At 29.9% G+C, this 20,532-nt stretch overlaps 2 protein-coding genes across 4 annotated transcripts; both read left to right on the forward strand.

Annotated features, from left to right (window-relative positions):
* The first annotated feature begins 6,552 nt into the window (after window positions 1-6,552).
* Window positions 6,553-8,018, forward strand: LOC112734615 (uncharacterized). Its single transcript, XM_025784010.3, has one exon. It carries the CDS (start codon window positions 6,858-6,860, stop codon window positions 7,818-7,820), a length of 963 nt encoding a protein of 320 aa, XP_025639795.1. The 5' UTR covers window positions 6,553-6,857; the 3' UTR covers window positions 7,821-8,018.
* Window positions 8,019-11,897: 3,879 nt separating this feature from the next.
* Window positions 11,898-17,107, forward strand: LOC112734616 (aspartate carbamoyltransferase 3, chloroplastic). Of its 3 annotated transcripts, XM_025784012.3 has the most exons (8): window positions 12,024-12,267; window positions 13,366-13,533; window positions 14,298-14,414; window positions 14,516-15,023; window positions 15,100-15,239; window positions 16,116-16,289; window positions 16,394-16,630; window positions 16,739-17,107. In XM_025784012.3, exons 4-8 carry the CDS (start codon window positions 14,534-14,536, stop codon window positions 16,844-16,846), a joined length of 1,149 nt encoding a protein of 382 aa, XP_025639797.1. In that variant the 5' UTR covers window positions 12,024-12,267; window positions 13,366-13,533; window positions 14,298-14,414; window positions 14,516-14,533; the 3' UTR covers window positions 16,847-17,107. The 3 variants fall into 3 exon arrangements, with proteins under 3 accessions (XP_072089805.1, XP_025639797.1, XP_072089804.1); XM_072233704.1 differs by lacking the exon at window positions 14,298-14,414 and having other exon boundaries at window positions 11,898-12,267; XM_072233703.1 differs by lacking the exon at window positions 12,024-12,267 and having other exon boundaries at window positions 13,385-13,533; window positions 14,314-14,414.
* The last annotated feature ends 3,425 nt before the right edge of the window (window positions 17,108-20,532 follow it).

The raw sequence follows: 20,532 nt of genomic DNA on the forward strand, positions 1-20,532 counted from the left end.
TGACCAATTGTGGCTTCAACTCAAAGTTATTTGCAGCTATAGGAGGCACCACAATACTTTTTCCATAAAGATCTGTAGTAGGAGCAGAGTAAGAGCCAAGCACTCTCCTTTGTTGCTCATTCCCATTCGGATTTGCCACATTGGCATTAACAGCATTATTAGGATCTATAGTGGATTCTGCAGCCTTGCAAAGTCTTGCTTGTTGCAAACGTCGCTTGAAAGTTCTTTCAGGTTCAGGATCAAAGTCTAAACGAGGTTTTTTGTCTCTGTTCCTGTGCATAAACAGACAGAAAACAAGAAAAGATGGAACTCTCTACGTCAGAGTGCAGAGAAGTCCCTGTGAGGTAACCTATGTAAAATAATAAAATAGAAATACTAAATAAATAAATAGAAAAAAATTCGAAAATGATAACTGAAATTAGACAAAAAAATTCGAAAATTAACAGGAAAAATAAACAAGAAAATTAAAATGAAATTAGCACCGCAGCAACCTGGACGTTCAGCGCCTCTGTCGCAGCCGATTTGTGCCTTCTTCCCGTCGTCGGGTGTTCACTTTCTCTGTGAACGTGGATGGTTGTTCTTGGGTGCTTAGTTGTAGACGATGATTGCTGGTTATGATTTATCTGACTATCATGGTTTCAAAATGTTTTTTTACACGGTCATTTGGTTGGTAGCTAGTCGTTTTATAAAGTAATTACGTTGTTATTTATACACGTTTACATTGGATGTTCATTTTTGTATGATTTTAGATGTTCACTTTCTCAGTTTTCGTAGATGTTTATTCTTCGAGTAATTCAATAAGACTCAGACAGCAGGCTGGCACTGGGATGACGTGAGCGCGGGGGGTTCGGGGCTGCAACTCACGTCGGCAACGCTGACAGTTGCAGGTCACGGATGTTCGGCCACGGGGGGAGTAACGGAGGTTCTTCCGGCGAGGGCGTTGGCGCGACGAGACGGAGTGCGACAGTTCCAGTCGGCAGGAACGGAGGCTACACGTCGCGCAGAAACAGAACTGTGGGATGCAGGGTGCTACGCACACAGCGGGACGGCGGAGAAAGGAAATTTTTCTGCAGAACAAACAATGAGGTTTTTTGGGGGGTAGAGTAACGGTGGGTGATGAAGGGTTAATGTGAAAGAATTTGGGGTAAATTGGGGTAGATATCACAAAACTAAACAGGCAACTAGAAATTAGGGATAATGATATTTAATTTACATTATTAATACATATTGGACCAAATAAATAACCCATTAAACATATTATATAGATACTTCATTGTCTTCCTAACGGGACTCATTTTGATTTAACCTTATACATACTATTTGAATCGGATAAGTTTAAATTATATTCGATTCAACATTTAAATTGTAATGTAAATCATATTAATCTAAATTTTAAAATTTTTCAATGATTAATTATCTTCCAAAATGAAATAAACATATCCAATCCAAAATACAAGAGTTATAAACATATAATTAGTTTGATATAAACAAAATTCAATCAATACAATACAAATGGTAAATTCGTATTCGTTTAAATTTTCAGATAAAAAATAAAATCAAACGTTCTCTTTTTTCAAAGGTCATCTAGTGCTATTAAAATAGGTTAAATTTATCGGATTATTTTATTAATAATTATTTTTTATATATAAGTCATTTTTTTATACAAGTCTATACAAGTTATTTATATTCAAGCACACACATTTTTTTTGTATCGTTACTGTACGTTCTTCTTCTTCTTCGTTATTTTTCTCTTTCGTTATTGTCGTCACCAACACCACCTCCTCTTCCTCCTCCTCCTCTTCCTCCTTCCTTTTTTTATTGGAATTTCTTCTCCTCCTTCTTTTTCCTCCTTCTCCTCCATCATAAGTTATCTCGTTGTTGAAGATAATGAATAATTCAAGTTCAGATTGTCAAATGAATCAGAATGAAATTGATTATTATTTTGAATCCAATCAAGTGGTTGAGGTGTGGTTCAATTCTAGTTAATTTTTTGTTAGTAGTTTATGATTCTGTAGGTGAATAATGTTTCATCGTTGATGGTTTAAATTGAATGTAATGTAAAAGTTCTGCATTAAAGAAAATATTTTTCTGTATTTGTAGTAAATTTGGGTGTAACACGAAGATATTTGAGTGTATTGTTTAAGAATTTTTAGTGTATGTGTGCTAATAAGTTCTGCATAATTCAAAACTCTTCTTCTTCCTCATCCTCATCTTTTGCTGCTTATTCTTCTCTTTTTCATCATTATCATTATCTTCCTTTTTTTTTCTTATTAATCTTTTTGTTCTTATTTTATCTTCTCAAGTTTCTTCTTATTTTACTCTTTTAACAATAATAAAAATAAAAAGAATAGACAAAGAAGAAGAAGAAACACATAATGCTGCAAAATTACTTGGAAGATGATGAACTTACTTTCATTCAACTAAAAGAAAGAAAGAAATAAGAAAAAAAAGAATAAGAAAAAAATGCAACATTAGAGAAAATATTTTTCTGTATTTGCAACAAATTTGGGTGTAACATGAAAATATTTAGGTGTAACACAAAGATATTCAAGTGCATTGTTTAAGAATTTTCGGTGTCTGTATGCATCAAGTTCTGCATAGTTTAAAACTCTTCGTCTTCCTCCTCCTCATCATATTCTGATACTTCTTCTTTTTTTTTTCATCATCATCATCACCATCTTTTTCTTTTTTTTTTTCTTATTCATCTTTTTCTTTTTATTTTACCTTCTCAAGTTTCTTCTTGCTTTACTCTTTTAATAAGAATAAAACAAAAAAAATCAAACAAAGAAGAAGAAGAAACACATAATGCTGCAAAATTATTTGGAAGATGATGAACTTACATTCATTCAACTAAAAGAAAGAAAGAAATAAAGAAAAAAAGAAGAAGAAAAAAATACAGCATTAGAGAAAATATTTTTCTGTATTTGCAGCAAATTTAGATGTAACACAAAGATATTTGGATGTAACATGAAGATATTCGAGTGTATTGTTTAAGAATTTTTTGTGTATATGTGCTGATAAGTTTTGCATAATTCAAAACTTTTCCTCTTCCTCCTCCTCATTTTCTGCTGCTTCTTTTTCTTCATCTTCTTATTTCTTATTCTCATAATTCTTCTTCAGAGAAAAAAATCAAACAAAGAAAAAAAATACATAATGTTGCAAAATCAATAGAAAGAGGAAGAAGAAAAAATTGCAGCAACAACAACAGTAATAAAAGAACGACGATGAAAATGAAACACGCGAATAAAAAGGAGGAGAAATATAAAGAAGAAGGAGAAAAAAAGAAAGAGGAGGAGGAGAAGAAACGCGGGATATAAAGAGAAACAACGTAATTTCACGCGCACGTTATGATGTAAGTGACTTATATAACTTGTATGCCAAAACAATTTGTATGTATAGCCGTACTCTTTTATTTATTTATTTAAATATGTAGATTTTTATTTTTAAAATTAAATGTCTATAAATTTCAGGTTAAACCTGAGTAATCCAAAAAAATAACAGATTAAATAAGCTATCTATTAATTTTTTTTCGTATTTTTCAAAAAAAAAAAAGTACTTTTTTAATATTTTTGCATCTTTTGCAATAGTGATCGGTTCACATGGCTCAAACCTTTGGATAATTGGCGGCGTCTCCCACGACATAGCTTTGGCATCTTTTATTTTTTTCTTTCTTGTTTTCTGTTTCTTTTTTCTTTCCGGCACAAAAACACAAATTTCGTCGGGCTGGACATAAATGAAAAAACTTGAAAATTGAATTTCGTGAACAAGTAAAAAAAAATTAACTATCAATTTAATATCTAAAAAATTTAAGTATTCATATTTTCTATAAATCAGTTTTTGAATAATTTAAAAATATGATAAAAATAATTAATAAATATTATATCTTTATAAGTGACAAAAAATCTTCATATTTAAGTATTTAACAAACAATTTATTTATTTAATCCAAATTTTTGTGATAACATTTATATAAATATTTAGAAATTATGTAAAAAATTCATAATAAAATTTGATTTTCAAAATTTTTTTTATTTTTTAATAAAATTTGATCATTCACACTAAATTTTAAAAAAATCACTTGACATAAAATTATTAAATTTAAAAAATGAAAATATTTTATTTTTTTAATATAGTCATACTAAGTGTATGCTAAAATTAGTCACTAAAATCAGCTACGAATATAGAATATATTTTAAAATATAAAATACATATTAAAATGAGTTAAACTATATATGTATTTATATAAAAATATATGGTGGCTAATTTTAGTATGCAAATAGAATTTTTATTTTTAATAATACCTACAAAAAATTACATCAAAATCTTATCTTTAAAATTATTTTTTAAAATATATATTTAATATTTAATTATTTTTGTGAAATTTTAAATTTTTCAAGAACTTATTTATCTTAACATTTTGAAAAATTTTAGTCAATAACATGAACTTTTATGTACTATTTTAATAATTTACTCAATAAAAAATTAACAAGTCAACCAGTATAATCTGTGAACTTAGTCACTTTTTAATTTAGATATGGAAGGGAAAGTGATGTAGGACGCAGTTATGGAGTGTATGAGTGTTTTACGCAGTTGTGGTACCAAGAACAAATCGGACCCTCCGATTTGTGTTTAAAAAATTAAAAAAATTTGCAGTTCACAAATCGGACCGTCCGATTTATGTTTTAGACAATAAAAAAATTTAATATCAAAATCGGACCATCCGACTTTTGTTTTCAAAATAAAAAAAAAATTAAAAATACAAATCAAACCCTCTAATTTTTCCTCTCACACAAATCGAACCATTCTATTTGTGTTCTTAATTTTTTTAATAAAGAAACCGAACAGTCCATTTTTTTTATTTTATAATTTAAAAAAAATTATCCCCACATTCATATCTAGCACCCCCACTTTCATAATCATATACAACACACACAAAATTTACATATCTAAAAAATTGAGCCGAACTTAGTTGCCACTTTTCGGCATGGAAAAACTTGTTTTCCTGGTTTTATGGTTCAAGGAAAAGTTTACCAGAATTTTAACCTCAAAATATAATTTTAGTTTAAATCCCAGATATATAAGCGCGTTTGGATCGGCCCATTGGCTTGGGCAAGCAGTTTATAATGGAAGCCTGTCAGATTCTGAAATAAAATAAAATAAAAAAAAGTGTTGTTTTTGAAACTTATTTAAATGTGAATCAAAACGGTATACCCTTCTTTTATTGGCCAATTTTGATGCACAATCAGAATAAAATTATTTTATACATATATTTAGTCATATAATATCATATTAATAAAAATAATTATTTTTTTATTAATTACATAAATAATTATTTAAAAAAATAATTATAATTATTCGATTATATAAAACAATTTACACCATTAATACATTAAAATTAAACTCTTATTATAAATAATTCACTGAATCCAGGACCAGATAAAAAAATCTTTGTTACTATATGGGCCATGGCCAATGGGTACGAACCACAAGAGAGAGACTGAGAGAGAATGCAAAGAAGACTGGTAGATGAAGAAGATATACGATAAAGAAAAATATAAAATCTGGCCACAGAAATAAAAGGAGAAAAAAAAATTAGCACATCAAAAGATGGTTCACATTTCTTTTATCACAAGGAGGGGTAGGAATGCTAGATAAACTATTTTTTAGCTAATTTTTTTTAAAATTATTTTATTTATTTTGAATTTTAATATTTATATTATAAATTTTTTATTTTAAATTCTATATTATAAATTTAAATATTAAAATTATCTAATTATGATTAATTAAAAATTAGTTTTTTATATTTTTTCTAAGGAATAAACTATGAATTTAACCAATGAGTAATAGCTCAAATGGCATAGTCTTCCCCATACTCATCTAAGAGGTTGCAAGTTCGAATCTTCCTATCTTTGGTAAAAAATAAACTATGAATTTAACTAAAAAAAATTAAAAATAAAAAATACACCAAATATACAATAAATTAACTAATTGTTTTTTAATAGACACCCTAATTGAATTTTCTTTTAGAAAAAAATAAATTTGTATGCATTTACTGTGATATATTAAAATTTTGATTTTCATTTCAAAATTTAGTCTAAGTTGTATACTTTTTTATATTACCATCCAAAAAACTTGGACCTATAATTTTATTAATCAGTGTTATAAAACACCTGTTGAAAATAATGATGTACTCTCCTAATTCCATTTTGTTTTCCAAACAAACAACTTAAAGATACATTTACTTATCATTCTAAAACAAACTTTTTTTTTTCTTTATATGGTATTTACAAATTAAGAAAATATTTTTAAAAGATGATGATATTGTGGCTATTATTTTTTATAATGTTATCTGACACATGATTTTTTATTATTATTATATGTTTGTATTGATTTGTAAAAGATAATGACATCATTAAAATAAGAGTGTTAATATTTATTTTTTATTTAAAATTATTATTATTAATTAGAAAAATAACGAATACTATTCAAAGTACTATAATCTCACTCATAAACAGATAAAGTAATATAATAAACTAATGTCACACACATGTGAGAACAGTCAACAATCAACATCTAGATCTATCTTCCTAAACTTTATAAACGTGTAAAACAAAAAACAAATACAGAAAACCAAAAAAAAAAAAAAAAAAGAAAGAAAGAAAGAAAGAAAGAAAAGCATTCTTTCTCTCATATCATCTCATCCCATTTCTGCAACCAAGAAGAACAAAAATCTGATACCTCAAAATCCCATCCCTTCAAAGCAACCACAAACCAAAACTTTCGATTCTCTTTCTCTCTCTCAGATCAGAGAAGAACAGAACGAGATTCTGAGAAGAAGAAGAAGAAGAAGAAGGAATAATGGATCTAGCACCAGAGGAGCTGCAATTCCTGAACATCCCAGAAATCTTGAGAGAATCAATCTCAATTCCGAAGAGATCACCGAAGACATTCTACCTGATAACCCTAACCCTAATTTTCCCTCTCTCATTCGCAATCCTCGCACACTCACTCTTCACACACCCACTCCTCGCTCAGCTCCAGAACCCTTATCAGGATTCTTCCCAAGCTAACCATGAATGGACCCTTCTCCTCACAATCCAGTTCTGCTACCTTCTCTTCCTCTTCGCCTTCTCTCTCCTCTCCACCGCCGCCGTCGTCTTCACCGTCGCTTCCCTCTACACCAATAAAGCTGTCTCCTTTTCCTCCACCATCTCCGCAATCCCCAAAGTCTTCAAGCGTTTGTTCATCACTTACCTCTGGGTCACGCTTTTGATGTTCATCTATAACTTTGTCTTCGTGATTTCCTTGGTTTTGCTTATTATAGCAATTGATACACAGAACTCGATTCTGCTGTTTTTCGCGGTTATTGTGATCCTTTTGTTGTTTCTCGTTGCTCATGTGTATATTACTGCGTTATGGCATTTGGCTAGTGTTGTGTCGGTGCTGGAACCGATTTATGGTATTGCTGCTATGAAGAAGAGCTATGAGTTGTTGAAGGGTAGGATCAAGTATGCTGCGGTTTTGGTTTCTGCTTACTTGGTTGTGTGTGGCATAATCGGTGGGGTGTTCAGTGGGGTGGTAGTGCACGGTGGAGATAGCTATGGGGTCTTCACTAGGATTGTGGTTGGTGGATTCTTGGTGGGTGTGTTGGTCATTGTGAATTTGGTGGGATTGTTGGCGCAGAGCGTTTTCTACTATGTTTGCAAGAGTTACCATCACCAAGGGATTGATAAGAGTGCTTTACATGATCATCTTGGTGGATACCTTGGAGAGTATGTGCCCCTCAAGAGCAGCATTCAAATGGAGAATCTGGATGTATGATCAAAGGGAAAGAAATTTGGGGGGTTTGTAAGTGGATTTTTTCTTTTTCTTCTTCTTTTTTTTAATGTAATTGATGGAATAGTGTAATACATTTGGAAAGAAACACAAATGGTATTGGTAGATTGTAATTTGAATTGTGATATTGTGTTCTGTTGTGCGTGCTTCTATCTGTGCCTTTATATGATCTGCATTAGCAAATTCTTGTTTAGCTGTGGCTTAGTAGAGTTTTCTTTGTTGCTGGATATTTATATTGTGGTGGTATTGACTTATTGTAGTGACCAAAATGGAAGGTATTCAATTGTCATTAGATGAAGAAGCTATCTGCCTTTGTAATTCCTTCAATGATCGAGTTTGTTTCAAGGTTGTGGTAATGTTTGTTGCAGAAAAGTATACCATTATTAGCTTGGCCTTAGGTGGTTTCATCAGGTGACAAGAAGACCTATAGAAAAGAATCGAAGATCAGATATAGTGTAACCCAGTAGTTGAGTTTGAGGTAGAGAAGGATTAAGATGAAATCATCAAGAAAGATTGAGATTTAAATGGCTTATATAATTCTTTGTAGACATCATTAATTCATTATCTATAGAATAAAATGGCATTATTTGATTCACTATTTCCTGTATAGTGTAATGCAAGGTCCAATGGCTTGTAGGATTGGTCAACAAGACATTCTTAGTCTAGTTTTTTTGTGTTTGTTTGTTTGTGTGGTACTTTGTGATTGCTTTGAAGTTTGAAGCAATGACTATTTGATATTGTGCCATTTCTTGGTCTTGTTGAAAGGCAACTTTATCAAGGGAAGTAAAATAAGCTGTTATTGGTTTTTTGGATCTCATTTGTTACTTTTGTGGCTCCTAATGAATACTGGGTTTACTTTCGAAACATAGTTGCTGATGGTCACTCAACTGTAGTTAAAAGCATTGTATACAAGTTTGGAGTATTTCAGTTATAGCAAGTGATACTGTGCTAGTGTTGAATACAAAACTTCATTTTATCTATTTAAACTATGTTGAATCAGCCAACTGAGTACGTGATTGCTTATTATGGATTTGTTGGTTTCATAGTATGAAAACTCATTTATTTAGCATATAAATGGGTCAGAAGTGAGAGAATAAAAGCAATTGATCAGAGGTGACTCAGGCGAGAGAATAAAATATTTGTCTTTTATATCATAAAAGAAAGTAATAAGAGAAGTGTATACAAAGAGTGCTATAATTTTATTTTTAATATAGTCTATATAGATCAAAATAAACTACTTGCTCAGAGTTTCATTTTCATTGTTCTATTAGATGAAAACATTCGATGGTTTTTGCAAAGCGTGTTTTGTTTGGGATTACCATTCGAGACTATGCTTGGAATGAATGAAGCACTAGTACTTTATTGTGCCAGCTTTCAAATTTTAAGAGAAGGCCAACACTTTTATTAAAATTTGGTTAATGTTTAATCTGCAAAAAAAAAAGTGAATAATTTTATACTATTAGATATAATTTTACATTATTAAAAATATTAATGATAATTAATTGATAGTTATAAATTACAAAATCTGCTAGTCTTTTAGCACTCTTCTTATGAAATTATTATGTGGCACATGTTTAGGAAACTGTCTTCATATATATACATCGACCACTTATATCAAGATCATTTGTTCTGAAAGAAAAAACTGTTCATTTTTCTTATTTTCACATACGGTTTGTTAAGAAATGGGAAATGTACCGAGGATAGCACATTCTGTTTAGAATATTCATATTCTAATAGTTTTAGCGGTTCATTTTAATTATAAAAAATATATTTAGTATATATTAATTAAAATTAATAATTAAAATTAATAAAATACTGATGTTTTTAATGTTGTGTTTCGCTTTGAATAAGTATTTTAATTTGGTAGTTGCTGACAAAAGAACAGACCAGAGAATTATAACTAACAATGCTATAAATTTGTTTTTTTTTTTTGTCACCATTTGTTTTTGTTTAACCAGAAATATACTTGGACATTGTTTAATGGTTAAAATATTTAAATATGGACCTCGTTGTGGTGAAATCCATTAATATGGATCTAATTTGTGAGATTCTCAACTATGACAGCCAAAATAAGAAAACATAAAAAAGGATGAGGCAAATTGTAATAACACAACACGGAAGGGAAGAATTGTAAGTTTTAATTTTTCTTGAATCAATTTGCCAAGGGCAAAGGTGTGCTGGCCATGGCATATTGTGTTTGATCATAACTATGTAGAGTGAATACTCACCTTGACTTCTGAAAATTTTTTTGAAGGATTACGAGAACTTCAATTAAAAAAATATCTATTTTGATTCTTGATATTTAATTTTAGAGATAAATACTATTTGAATTTAGATCCTCTAAATTTTGAATTTTATTTTAGAGTGTAAAGTTTGATTTCTCATCATTTATTTCATAAATGGGACCAAGAGAAAATATAAAAGAAAAATCATTCAAGAGTGAGAGATCAAACTTTACTTTTTAAAATGAAATTCAAAATTTAGAGGTATTTTGGTCCCTAAGGTTTAGGGTCAAAATTGAATTCGTCCTTAATCTTATTTTTAATTTAAAATCGTCTTTAACGTTTTATTTGGTATTAAAATCATCTTTTCAATTTTTTTATGAATAAAAATGTCCTTATGTTTGTTCTGACTCCAAACTTATCATCTATCATCATCACCTCCTTACTTCCACTAAATACCAACAATTACATTCAACAACACAATATTTAACAACAATAATTCAGTATTTAAATTCAAACGATTATCAATTTCATCCATCACTAATAATGCCACATCATTCAAATTCAACAACAAAAACAACACACAACATTTAAAAAAAAAAATTAGGAGAGAAAGAGAGAAGAGAGATGGAGTGATAGGGAAGAAGAAGAAAAAAAGAAGGAAGAAAAAGAGAAAAAGGGTAGCACGGCGCATGCTTACAAAGGAGTCATTGCTGCAAAAAAACAAGAGAACGATAGGAAAAGAGAGACAGAGAGAGACAGTCCACTTTCTCTTCCTGTTTTTTGTGGCTTTAGCGACGACACAGATCGTGAAAAAAGTGCTATCTTCGAGCTATACTACGACGAAGGCGACAAAAGCAATTCACAGCCTCAGATCGCCGTAATTTTTGCACTCCACGATGACATACAGCGCATTCGCCATTATGTCCGTCATCGACTTGTACTTCACCGGCGACCCAAACAACAATTGCTAATCATGCGGGTGAATTGCTTGCATCCAATGGATAAAGTTGATGAGCCTATTGGCCAACTGTGCTGGTGAGATGACAGGAGCCATAGCGAATTGAATGGTTAAATAAAAAATTGCGGAAAGAAGAGAGAATAATGTGAGTGTTAAAAAGAGAGAAAGAGAGATTAAAATCTTAGTTTCACTACCAATAATAATTATAGAAGTATTTTTGTCTGAAAAATATTAAAAGGACGATGTTAATATTAAATGAAATGTTAAAGAAGATTTTAAATTAAAAATAAGGTTAGAGATGATTTTGATTTTGATTCTAAATTTTAGAGAGCAAAACAGTATTTATTCTTTTAATTTTGTGAGATTAGTTAGTCTCTCTATTAATGATTTCTCTCCAGTTTATATGACACATTAATCACTAATATATTTTCTATTTAATTTCTATAAATAAAAATAATTTAAAAATTACTAATATTTTTTAATTTTACATAGCAAATTTAGCCAATATATTTAAAAAAGCAACCAAAAAAATAAATAACTAAACGGTTCTTGACAATTATTTTTAAAAGACAATAAAACTCTCAAAAAAAAAAATTGTCAATCTTAATTAGCTTTTAATGAAAAAATCAATAGTTTAACATGTCATGTAGTCTTATTCTATTAATACAAAAAAATATTAACAAAAAAGTTAATCAATCTTACGTAAATAAAAATAAAAAACAAAAAAATATTTTTTTATTAAAAATTTCTCTGTCTTTTGAAATAATGGCTCAGAACCATTTAAGTAAGTTTTTTTTTTTCTAACCGTGTATCAGTTAATTTTCACCTAATAAAATCATAAAAAAATATAAATACAAAGGAAGAACGAGTAACGAAATTGCATTATTCATCATTATTACAGAAAGGAGTATGGGTGGTGGGTGGAATTAAATAGCATAAAAATGACGAAGGATTAAGCTGGCTTGCGTAATAACCTATAAATATTTGGAAGGATTTCATTATTGTGTAATAGAGATTAGAGAGTGACACTCACGTCATTAGGGTTTTCGTCTCTTTCACCATTTTGGGAATGGCGGTGAAGAAACCGAAATCAACAACAATAGTTCAACAATGCCAGTAGAAAGGCATCGGAATCAAGAATTGTTGCTTCAAGATTCATGAAAAAGATTCAAGGTTGAAGAAGGAACCACGAGAGGTGCTGCTGTTGAAGGAAGTTTAGCATGTTCAAATCATGAATGTTAAAACAAGGGTAACACTCTTGTTATTTTCTCAAGTTTAGAATTATTTAATCATGAAAAAGTTTGTTGTTACTCTTTTCCTATCAAATGAAAAATCAATTATTTTCACAATATTATTGATTTTGACTTTATACCCAACACATAAAAATAGGTTTATGGAGGCAAGTTAACGGTTAAATAAATTATTTTCACAATATTATTGATTTTTTTTGTTTAACATTATAAAATTTATAGTACTCTTTTTCATATTTTTTTTATTGTATTTATTTATTTATATAATAAATATTTTTTATATTATTTTTGTTATGTTCTGGTTTTGTATGTATATAAAAAAAATTAAATTGATATTTTTTTTAGTAATTTTTTATTTAAAAATGATTTTAAGTAGTATAATCCAAACAACATTTATTTTGCTATAATCAATTTTAATATAAATATTGCAAAACATAAATCACGTTAACTCAAACTTACTTTTCATTAAAATTAATTTTATAAAATCAATTTTATGCAACACACACTAAAACTTCTTGTTACTCTCAGTGAAATGCTTATTGTGCCTGCTCCTAAATATATCAGTTTCTGTAATTCTGTGTCTTGGTGTCTTTAAATACTTGTTAATTTTTTGTGACTTAATACTTGTTAAAGTTATTTACTATAAAAAGTTTTTTTTTCTAAATTTAGCTATTATATGTTTAAATTTAATGTTATTACTAATAAACATTTTTAAATTTCTATTTTAATAAATAAACAATAAATATATTACAAATTTTTTAATTAATAATTTTAATGTGTATCCTTAAAACACATATTAATTACATCTTTTTTGTTTATACAACAATTTAAAATCTTTAGTGTTTTGAAAAAAAAAAAAGACATTTAACATCTTAATAAAAATATACACATAAAGTAGAATCCTAAAATATATTAATCAATTACATCAATCATTAGATCTAATTCAATTTGTAAATTCACAATTAATTTAATTGTTCGAATATAATTAGTATAATAAAAATATAATATTTTATAATAAATATTTAAATATATTAAATAATGTTAATTGATCTGATTTATTTTAATTGATTCTGATTTTACTCTAATAATAATGATAGCCATTTTCCTTTAACAAACGTGAGAAAGTGTAAAGCTGCCTAGGCGCCACCGAAAACTGGTCTGTGGTTTCATCCATTCTCATCCTCAGTTCTTCCTTTTCAGAAAGATCGTTCCTTTCTCTGCTTTGTTTTCTCTCCCTCCACTACAACACAGCCACTGAACCGGAGGTAAACACACAACTTCTAGTTTTAATGCTTCTTTTGTGCATATAGGTTTTGAAGTTTTGAATTTTCATGGTGGGAATTCTGTTGGAGGTTTGGTTTTTATGTGTTGCATGGATCTGCTTAGCTGGGAGCCTTTGCTTTGTGTTCATTGATGATATTTTTTCTTGCGTGGGTTCTTTATTGTTCTATTTTAATTTAGTTTTTTATATTCTATTTCCTGGAATTTCAAGCTTTTATGTTTAGTTTTGATACATCATGTGTGCAGGTTTTGCAAAGGGAGTATTTGCAAATTTTGTATTCTCTTTGTTTATCATTTTAGCTTTTTTTTTGTGTGTGTTATATAACACTACTATTAGTGATTAGTTTCTTTATGTCTATTCACTCTATTGGTTGATCGTTTTCACTGTATATTTCTGGTTCTAGGAGAATACGACCACCAAGCATGTGTGGTGTTCCAATTCAAATAGTTTACTATCTATGACTGTGATATGGCTGGTACTTAAGGTTGGGAATATAGTGGGTTGGTATATAACTTGTTATGAGCCGTGATATAGTTTGCTAGGGTCATTGTGTGATCAATATTGAATCACGGCTGAATATTTTAAGCATATTTAAGTATATTTAATGTTTTAAAAGTGGAGGTAAATGCGAGAAAGTCTTCGTGCACATGTGACTATTTGGTAATTATGTGTGGAAAAAGTTTTGTTGTTGTTACATCATATCTGGAAAGGAATACCGGAGGTTTAACAGATAAAAATATGTGGCAGTGTCAATTTTATGCAGTGGTATCATTCTCTGATTCTGCACTGGTTGGAATTTTGAATACGTCCATTATGCTTCCTTCTCTGCTTGACTTTTAGACAAGAAGTTGCAAAAACGTCAAGGTTTCAACTTTCAATTGATATTTTTTTGTGTGTACCTATAAATGAACGGTATGGTGAACAATATTTTTCATCCAACTAACGATTTTTTAATCCATTTATAGGGGTTGGTTTAATTTGCAATGGCTGCGACTTCTCTTTTCTCCTGCTCAATGCATACAGAGATGCTTGCTCCAAAGATATTAAAAGGCTCAGATGTTTTATGCTGTCCAAAATCGAATTTTTTAAGTATGAAGAAGTCATCAAAATTGGAACAAATGAAATCAATCTTGCAAACAGATGGAATTCATTCCAATGCTTTGAAAGTTGAACGTGCACCTTACTTTTCAGTGGGACAAAAATTTCAACTTGATGATGTTATTGAAGCTCAACAGTTTGATAGAGACATTCTAAATGCCATTTTTGAAGTTGCACAAGAGATGGAGAGTATTGAAAAGAATTCTCCTGGTAGCCAAATTTTAAAGGGTTATCTTATGGCCACCTTATTCTATGAGCCCTCTACTAGAACTAGACTTTCATTTGAGTCTGCCATGAAAAGACTCGGTGGAGAGGTTTTAACAACTGAAAATGCAAGAGAATTTTCATCGGCTGCCAAAGGAGAGACACTTGAAGGTCAGTATCTTAGTTTCTGTATTCAAGTTTTTGGTTTGCTTTTCCTATGAAGAGTCTCATGGAGATTTGCTTGCAGATACAATACGAACAGTTGAGGGTTACTCTGATATAATTGTGATGCGGCACTTTGAAAGTGGTGCTGCCAGAAGAGCAGCTGCTACAGCTGGCATTCCAATAATCAATGCAGGGGATGGTCCTGGACAGCATCCTACCCAGGTATGCATGAAATTTCTGCACCAATATTTGTTGCATCAAGTTATGTTTCCATAGAGAATGTCAAACAGACTGAATTTGATAGAATATTCTGCTGAATGAATCTGATTTAGGCTATCATTCTCAAAGCTAGTTAAAATCTCCATACTATTACATTTGTTAAGGTGCTTATTTTGCATCTACAATAAATGTTCTTAAATAGGTATTAAGAATGATAAATAGTGATCTCAATTTGTTGTCTCTTTTAAGAGAAAAAATTAAAAGTATCCAAATTTTCTACTTTTGGGTCATCTTTATGTAATAAAGAATGCTACCAAATGAAAATATTTACAGAGAACACGATTTTGGTTTCTTCTATTCTTGGATTTTTGCTTCTGTCCTCTTTAATATACTATTCAATGATAGTGGAACCACAATGGCTGCAACTCCAGTCACATTTACCATTATTAGATATAGTCGTGTGGGTAACGGTGATATTTCCAGTAACATAATTAGAGGGGCAGGTGCTATTAATTAACTCGTCCATTGGGGTGGGAAATATTGGGAGAAAGTCGGTTTGGAGTGTCATATTCTTGGTCCCTGAGGAGAGATGAATATAATGTGCCCTATTTTTAATGTAGAGGTTGAGATATTAGCTCCGACATTTCTGCAGTGGATCTTAACTTTATGTACTTTCCATATACAAGTGCTTTTCTGCACTTTTTGTGTATGATTGATGGTTCAATAGATTCCCATTTTTCCTTGTTCTATCTTTTTCTTGTTATCTTTGTAAAGCTGGAAAGATTGATGCAAGATCATGTATGTGATAGAATGCGTAATTGAAGTAGCACTTTTATACGAAGTTGCATTCATAGCTTTACTACTTCTCAAACTACTCAGGCACTTTTAGATGTCTACACTATTCAAAGAGAGATTGGGAAGCTTGACAGTATAAAAGTTGGGCTTGTGGGAGACCTTGCTAATGGGAGGACAGTTCGTTCATTGGCATACTTGCTTGCCAAGTACAAGGACGTGAAAATCTATTTTGTAGCACCTGATGTGGTTAAAATGAAGGTGACTGTTGAGCATACTAATTCTTCACTCATAATGACAAAATACCATGTTTGAGTCTTTTTGAGATTTCGTAATTTGGTCTGAGTTTATATTTAACTCTGTAGGATGATATAAAAGAGTATTTGACATCAAAGGGAGTGAAGTGGGAAGAAAGCGCTGATTTAATGGAAGTGGCGTCAGAGTGTGATGTGGTTTATCAAACTCGTATTCAAAAAGAACGATTTGGTGAAAGAGTTGACCTTTATGAAGAGGCTAGAGGCAAGTACATTGTGAATAAGGATGTTCTAAAGGTGATGCAGACTCATGCTGTGGTCATGCACCCTCTTCCTAGGCTTGATGAAGTAAGCATGCTTGCTTATATTAAATGTTGTGAGGATGCTCTTTAGGATTTTAAGCAAGCATTGAGTTTACAAAATTTGATTCATGAAATTCGACTTGGTTTCGTGCAGATCACAGTGGATGTTGATGCTGATCCAAGGGCTGCTTACTTTAGGCAGGCCAAAAATGGTCTATATATTCGGATGGCACTTCTGAAACTCTTGCTTGTTGGTTGGTAAACCTGCATATTCATCCTCAAAGTGCATGGAAGAAAGATACTGAAAGATCATTACTTCTTTTGCTTTTGTTTGTATTGTCCTTGCTTAAAACTTTCTCTCTCTGTTTTTTCTATTGTAGTTTCTTATCTCATGAAGTATTGGAATGAGAAAGAGGAGAGCTTCCATTAGGCAAAAGTATTTACATTTCATCTTCTTGACAGCTTACTACTAATTTTACTTTTCATATATCCACTAATCCACTGTATAATTGATTGTCCTCAACTTATTAGTTACTTCAATCATTGCGAAAGAGAAATATTATTTTACAGGATGGTATAAAATCTTCTAATAAGCTATAGTACCACTCTAGTTTGTGGCCAAGAAAAGAGGGAAAGGATCAATTATAACACATCTATTACAGTTATTATTTTAAAATGTTCCATAGATGTATTTAGTGTTTAAATTGTTTATTTTTCATAATTATGTATTTTTACTCTTTAAGAGCATCATATACAATATGCTCTAAATGTGGTAGGATAATTGATATTGGAAAGACCTATTTTTCTTTTAAGATACCCTGCATATTAGCTTATCTCCCTACTTCACCCATCTAATTTTGAAACCCTGAAATATTTATTGTAAAATAAAAGACAATAAAAGAAAGCACAAGGTAAAATCTCAAGACTCCCTAATGCATAGTCCTTGTCTCAAGGGGTAAGAAGTTGAGCAATTTGCTTATGATGATGGCTATTGACAATTCTTTCTGTCATCCAACATTGACTAAGGAACTAAGATTGAAAAAAGAATAAAGTTGTATCATCTGTGATGAAGTGATGGATCAGTATGAACAGCATGATCCCTGCACAAACTTGAAAAAGCAACCATGTGAAAAATGAGACGGATACTGAAATGGACAAAGAGGTGGGGTTTGTGAACAATGAGCTTTTTCCCTACATTTGGTTTTAGAATTAGAAACTCATTAGATTCCATATTCAATAATCGCCTATCACTCTTATGTTCATCAATCTTCAATCAAACACTTTTATGTAAGCTATTATGTTCATCACTCTGATAGGGTTGCTTCCTTAGAAAATAGAAATAATGTATGTAATAAAGTGTTGTTCATGATTTTTGGTTAGTTAGTTTGATGGCATTACTAATAATAATAAAGGCAAAGGAATGCTCATTTCAGAAGAGGACACTTGCTATGGAATCTAGACAGAGATGAGGTATTAATAGGAGAGTGGTTGACTATGAGAGACAAAAACACATACCCTATCTAATCTTATATTGAAATTCAAGAGTTTTCATATAATGATTTTCATTTTTATGGGCAATTTACGAAAATAAAATATTTGGCTTTTAAAATTAAGCAACTTTTACAGTTTGGATACGAAAATGCAATTTTTTACAAATTTATGTAAACCGTGGAAGGGGTTCAACGGATTTGAAATACACATAATTGTGGGACCCCTTTCACAATTTACATAAATTTATAGAAAGTTGTATTTTCATATTCAAACTGTAAAAGTTATATTTTCGTAATTTTAAAAGTCAAATATTTTATTTTCGTAAATTGTCCCATTTTTATTGGTGTGTTCTGTTTGCAACTTGATTTTAATTAGTTCTATTTCTACTTTTCTATAACATATAATGTAATGGCTAATCTATCTCATAAGACAATTAAGAATTAACATAGAATGTCGTATTTGGCCAAAAAAAAAAAATCCCTCGACTAACTGGTGCATTTGTTATTAATAACTTAAACTTCATACAAATCAAGTTGGGTTGGTATAGTAGTTAGCTTACTAGTTTGCTTAAGTAATTATCAGGGTTTTGAATCCTGCCTTGTGCATGCAGCAACCCATTTACCAGCGATAAACCCTTAAATGAAGCTTTGATCCACGACAAATTAATTATTGAGCTGCCGAGCAAGGAGATACCGCGAAAAAAAAAAAAAAAGAATAAAAAACTTCATGCATGGCTTGTGCTTCTTCAACAAATTCAAAGACCACACTTTCTTACTTCGCACGACTGATCAAAAGCATGCACATTTTATGCCTCACCATGCCAAATTTGTGATTAAGTCCGTCTAGCACGTTTAATCATTTACATATACTTTTATAAAAAAAATTTTGGGGCAAAAGAAAAGTTTCAATAATCAATCCAACATGTCTATTCATCAATTTACAATACGATTTTGCTGTTGATACAATCATTTTGAAAAGTGTTTATTCAAATCATAATGTATATATTCATCAAAAGTATATTAAACTCGATCTAAAATATATCTTATTTAAGGTGGGTTTGAAAAAAAAAAATCTATAATCGTATTTTTTCATAGATAACCATAACGCACTATATATATCTATATCTATATCTATATGACTATATAGTTGAATATTTGTATCGAAGTTAATGGAAAATCTTATTCTGATGACGTATTTTAAATAGCAGTTAATAACATATTGCAATATTTAATCAAAAGGAGGGATAATTGAGAGCCTTAATTCATTATCCTATTTTTTCAAATTTTAAATAAGTAAAAAATTTGAATATATATGTTGTTTTTAAAAAACATAAAAAAGACAAAAAAAAATCAATATTTTCTTTATTTAAAAATGAAAAACATAATTAAAAAGATGAAATAAATTTTCAAACACTGTTCAACTGAAAAAGAGTAAAATCCAGCATAATTAATAAAAAACCTAGTTTTGAAAATCTTAAATGATACAATCAGTGAAAAAACTATTGGTCTCCAAATTATTTTCAACAATATAATACCAATTAATAAAATAACTATTTTTCTTCGATAATATTAATCACCCAAATTAAATAAAAAATATCTTATTTAGATAATCTTACACTATAGCAATTAATAAAATGCAACTTTTGAAATATTTTTCAAATGCCATTAGATAGAAAATAGTTAATTCATGGATTCATAATAAATGATCTTCACAAAAATAAGGCGGAAAATGACAAAAGAAGGAAATTTTGTTTTCGAAAATTTTATGCAAGTCAATTTGTATTTATTCAAAAGTAGTATAGAATTAAACTCTCTGCAAGAAAGAAGTGTTATAAGAAAGAAACTTGATTTGAAATTCACAACTGTATTCATCCAACCAAACTAAAAGGGGGAATTCTATATAAACAAGTGCATAATAGCAATTAACAAAATTGCAGATTTTCCAATAAATATTTACTTTATATGTCATGAAATAATGCTGCTCAGTATTTATCAAAAGAAGGTAACTTCTGACTTCCTTTTATAAACTCTGAAAAAATCACAAACATAAATTTTTAGAGGCATGATATTAGTAATAGTAGTAGAATCTATTAGCAATGGCAAAAAAAAATCTAATTAAGGGAAAAAAATATAATCCTTATAGAAGATATGGAACTAGATTGAAAATTAAAGGGGCAAAGTCCCATTTCTAAGAAAAGAAAAAGCTGACAAATGAGAAAAAGTTAAAGGGCATTAACAAACAATTATTATTATTTATTACTTAAAAAATGTAACAAAGCCATTAAAGTAATACACATGCAGAAACCTAAGCTACTGATGTGTGTTGATCATTCTAAAAATTTTCAGATATTCAAAAATGATTGAAAACTAAAAACAGAGAACACTGGTTAGAGAGCATAAATCATTCATCAAACAAAGAGAATAGCGTGTGAGAGAGAATTAGAGAGCGCAAAGAGAA

The sequence above is a fragment of the Arachis hypogaea genome, chromosome 3 (assembly GCF_003086295.3).
Source record: "Arachis hypogaea cultivar Tifrunner chromosome 3, arahy.Tifrunner.gnm2.J5K5, whole genome shotgun sequence".
Classification (NCBI taxonomy): domain Eukaryota; kingdom Viridiplantae; phylum Streptophyta; class Magnoliopsida; order Fabales; family Fabaceae; genus Arachis; species Arachis hypogaea.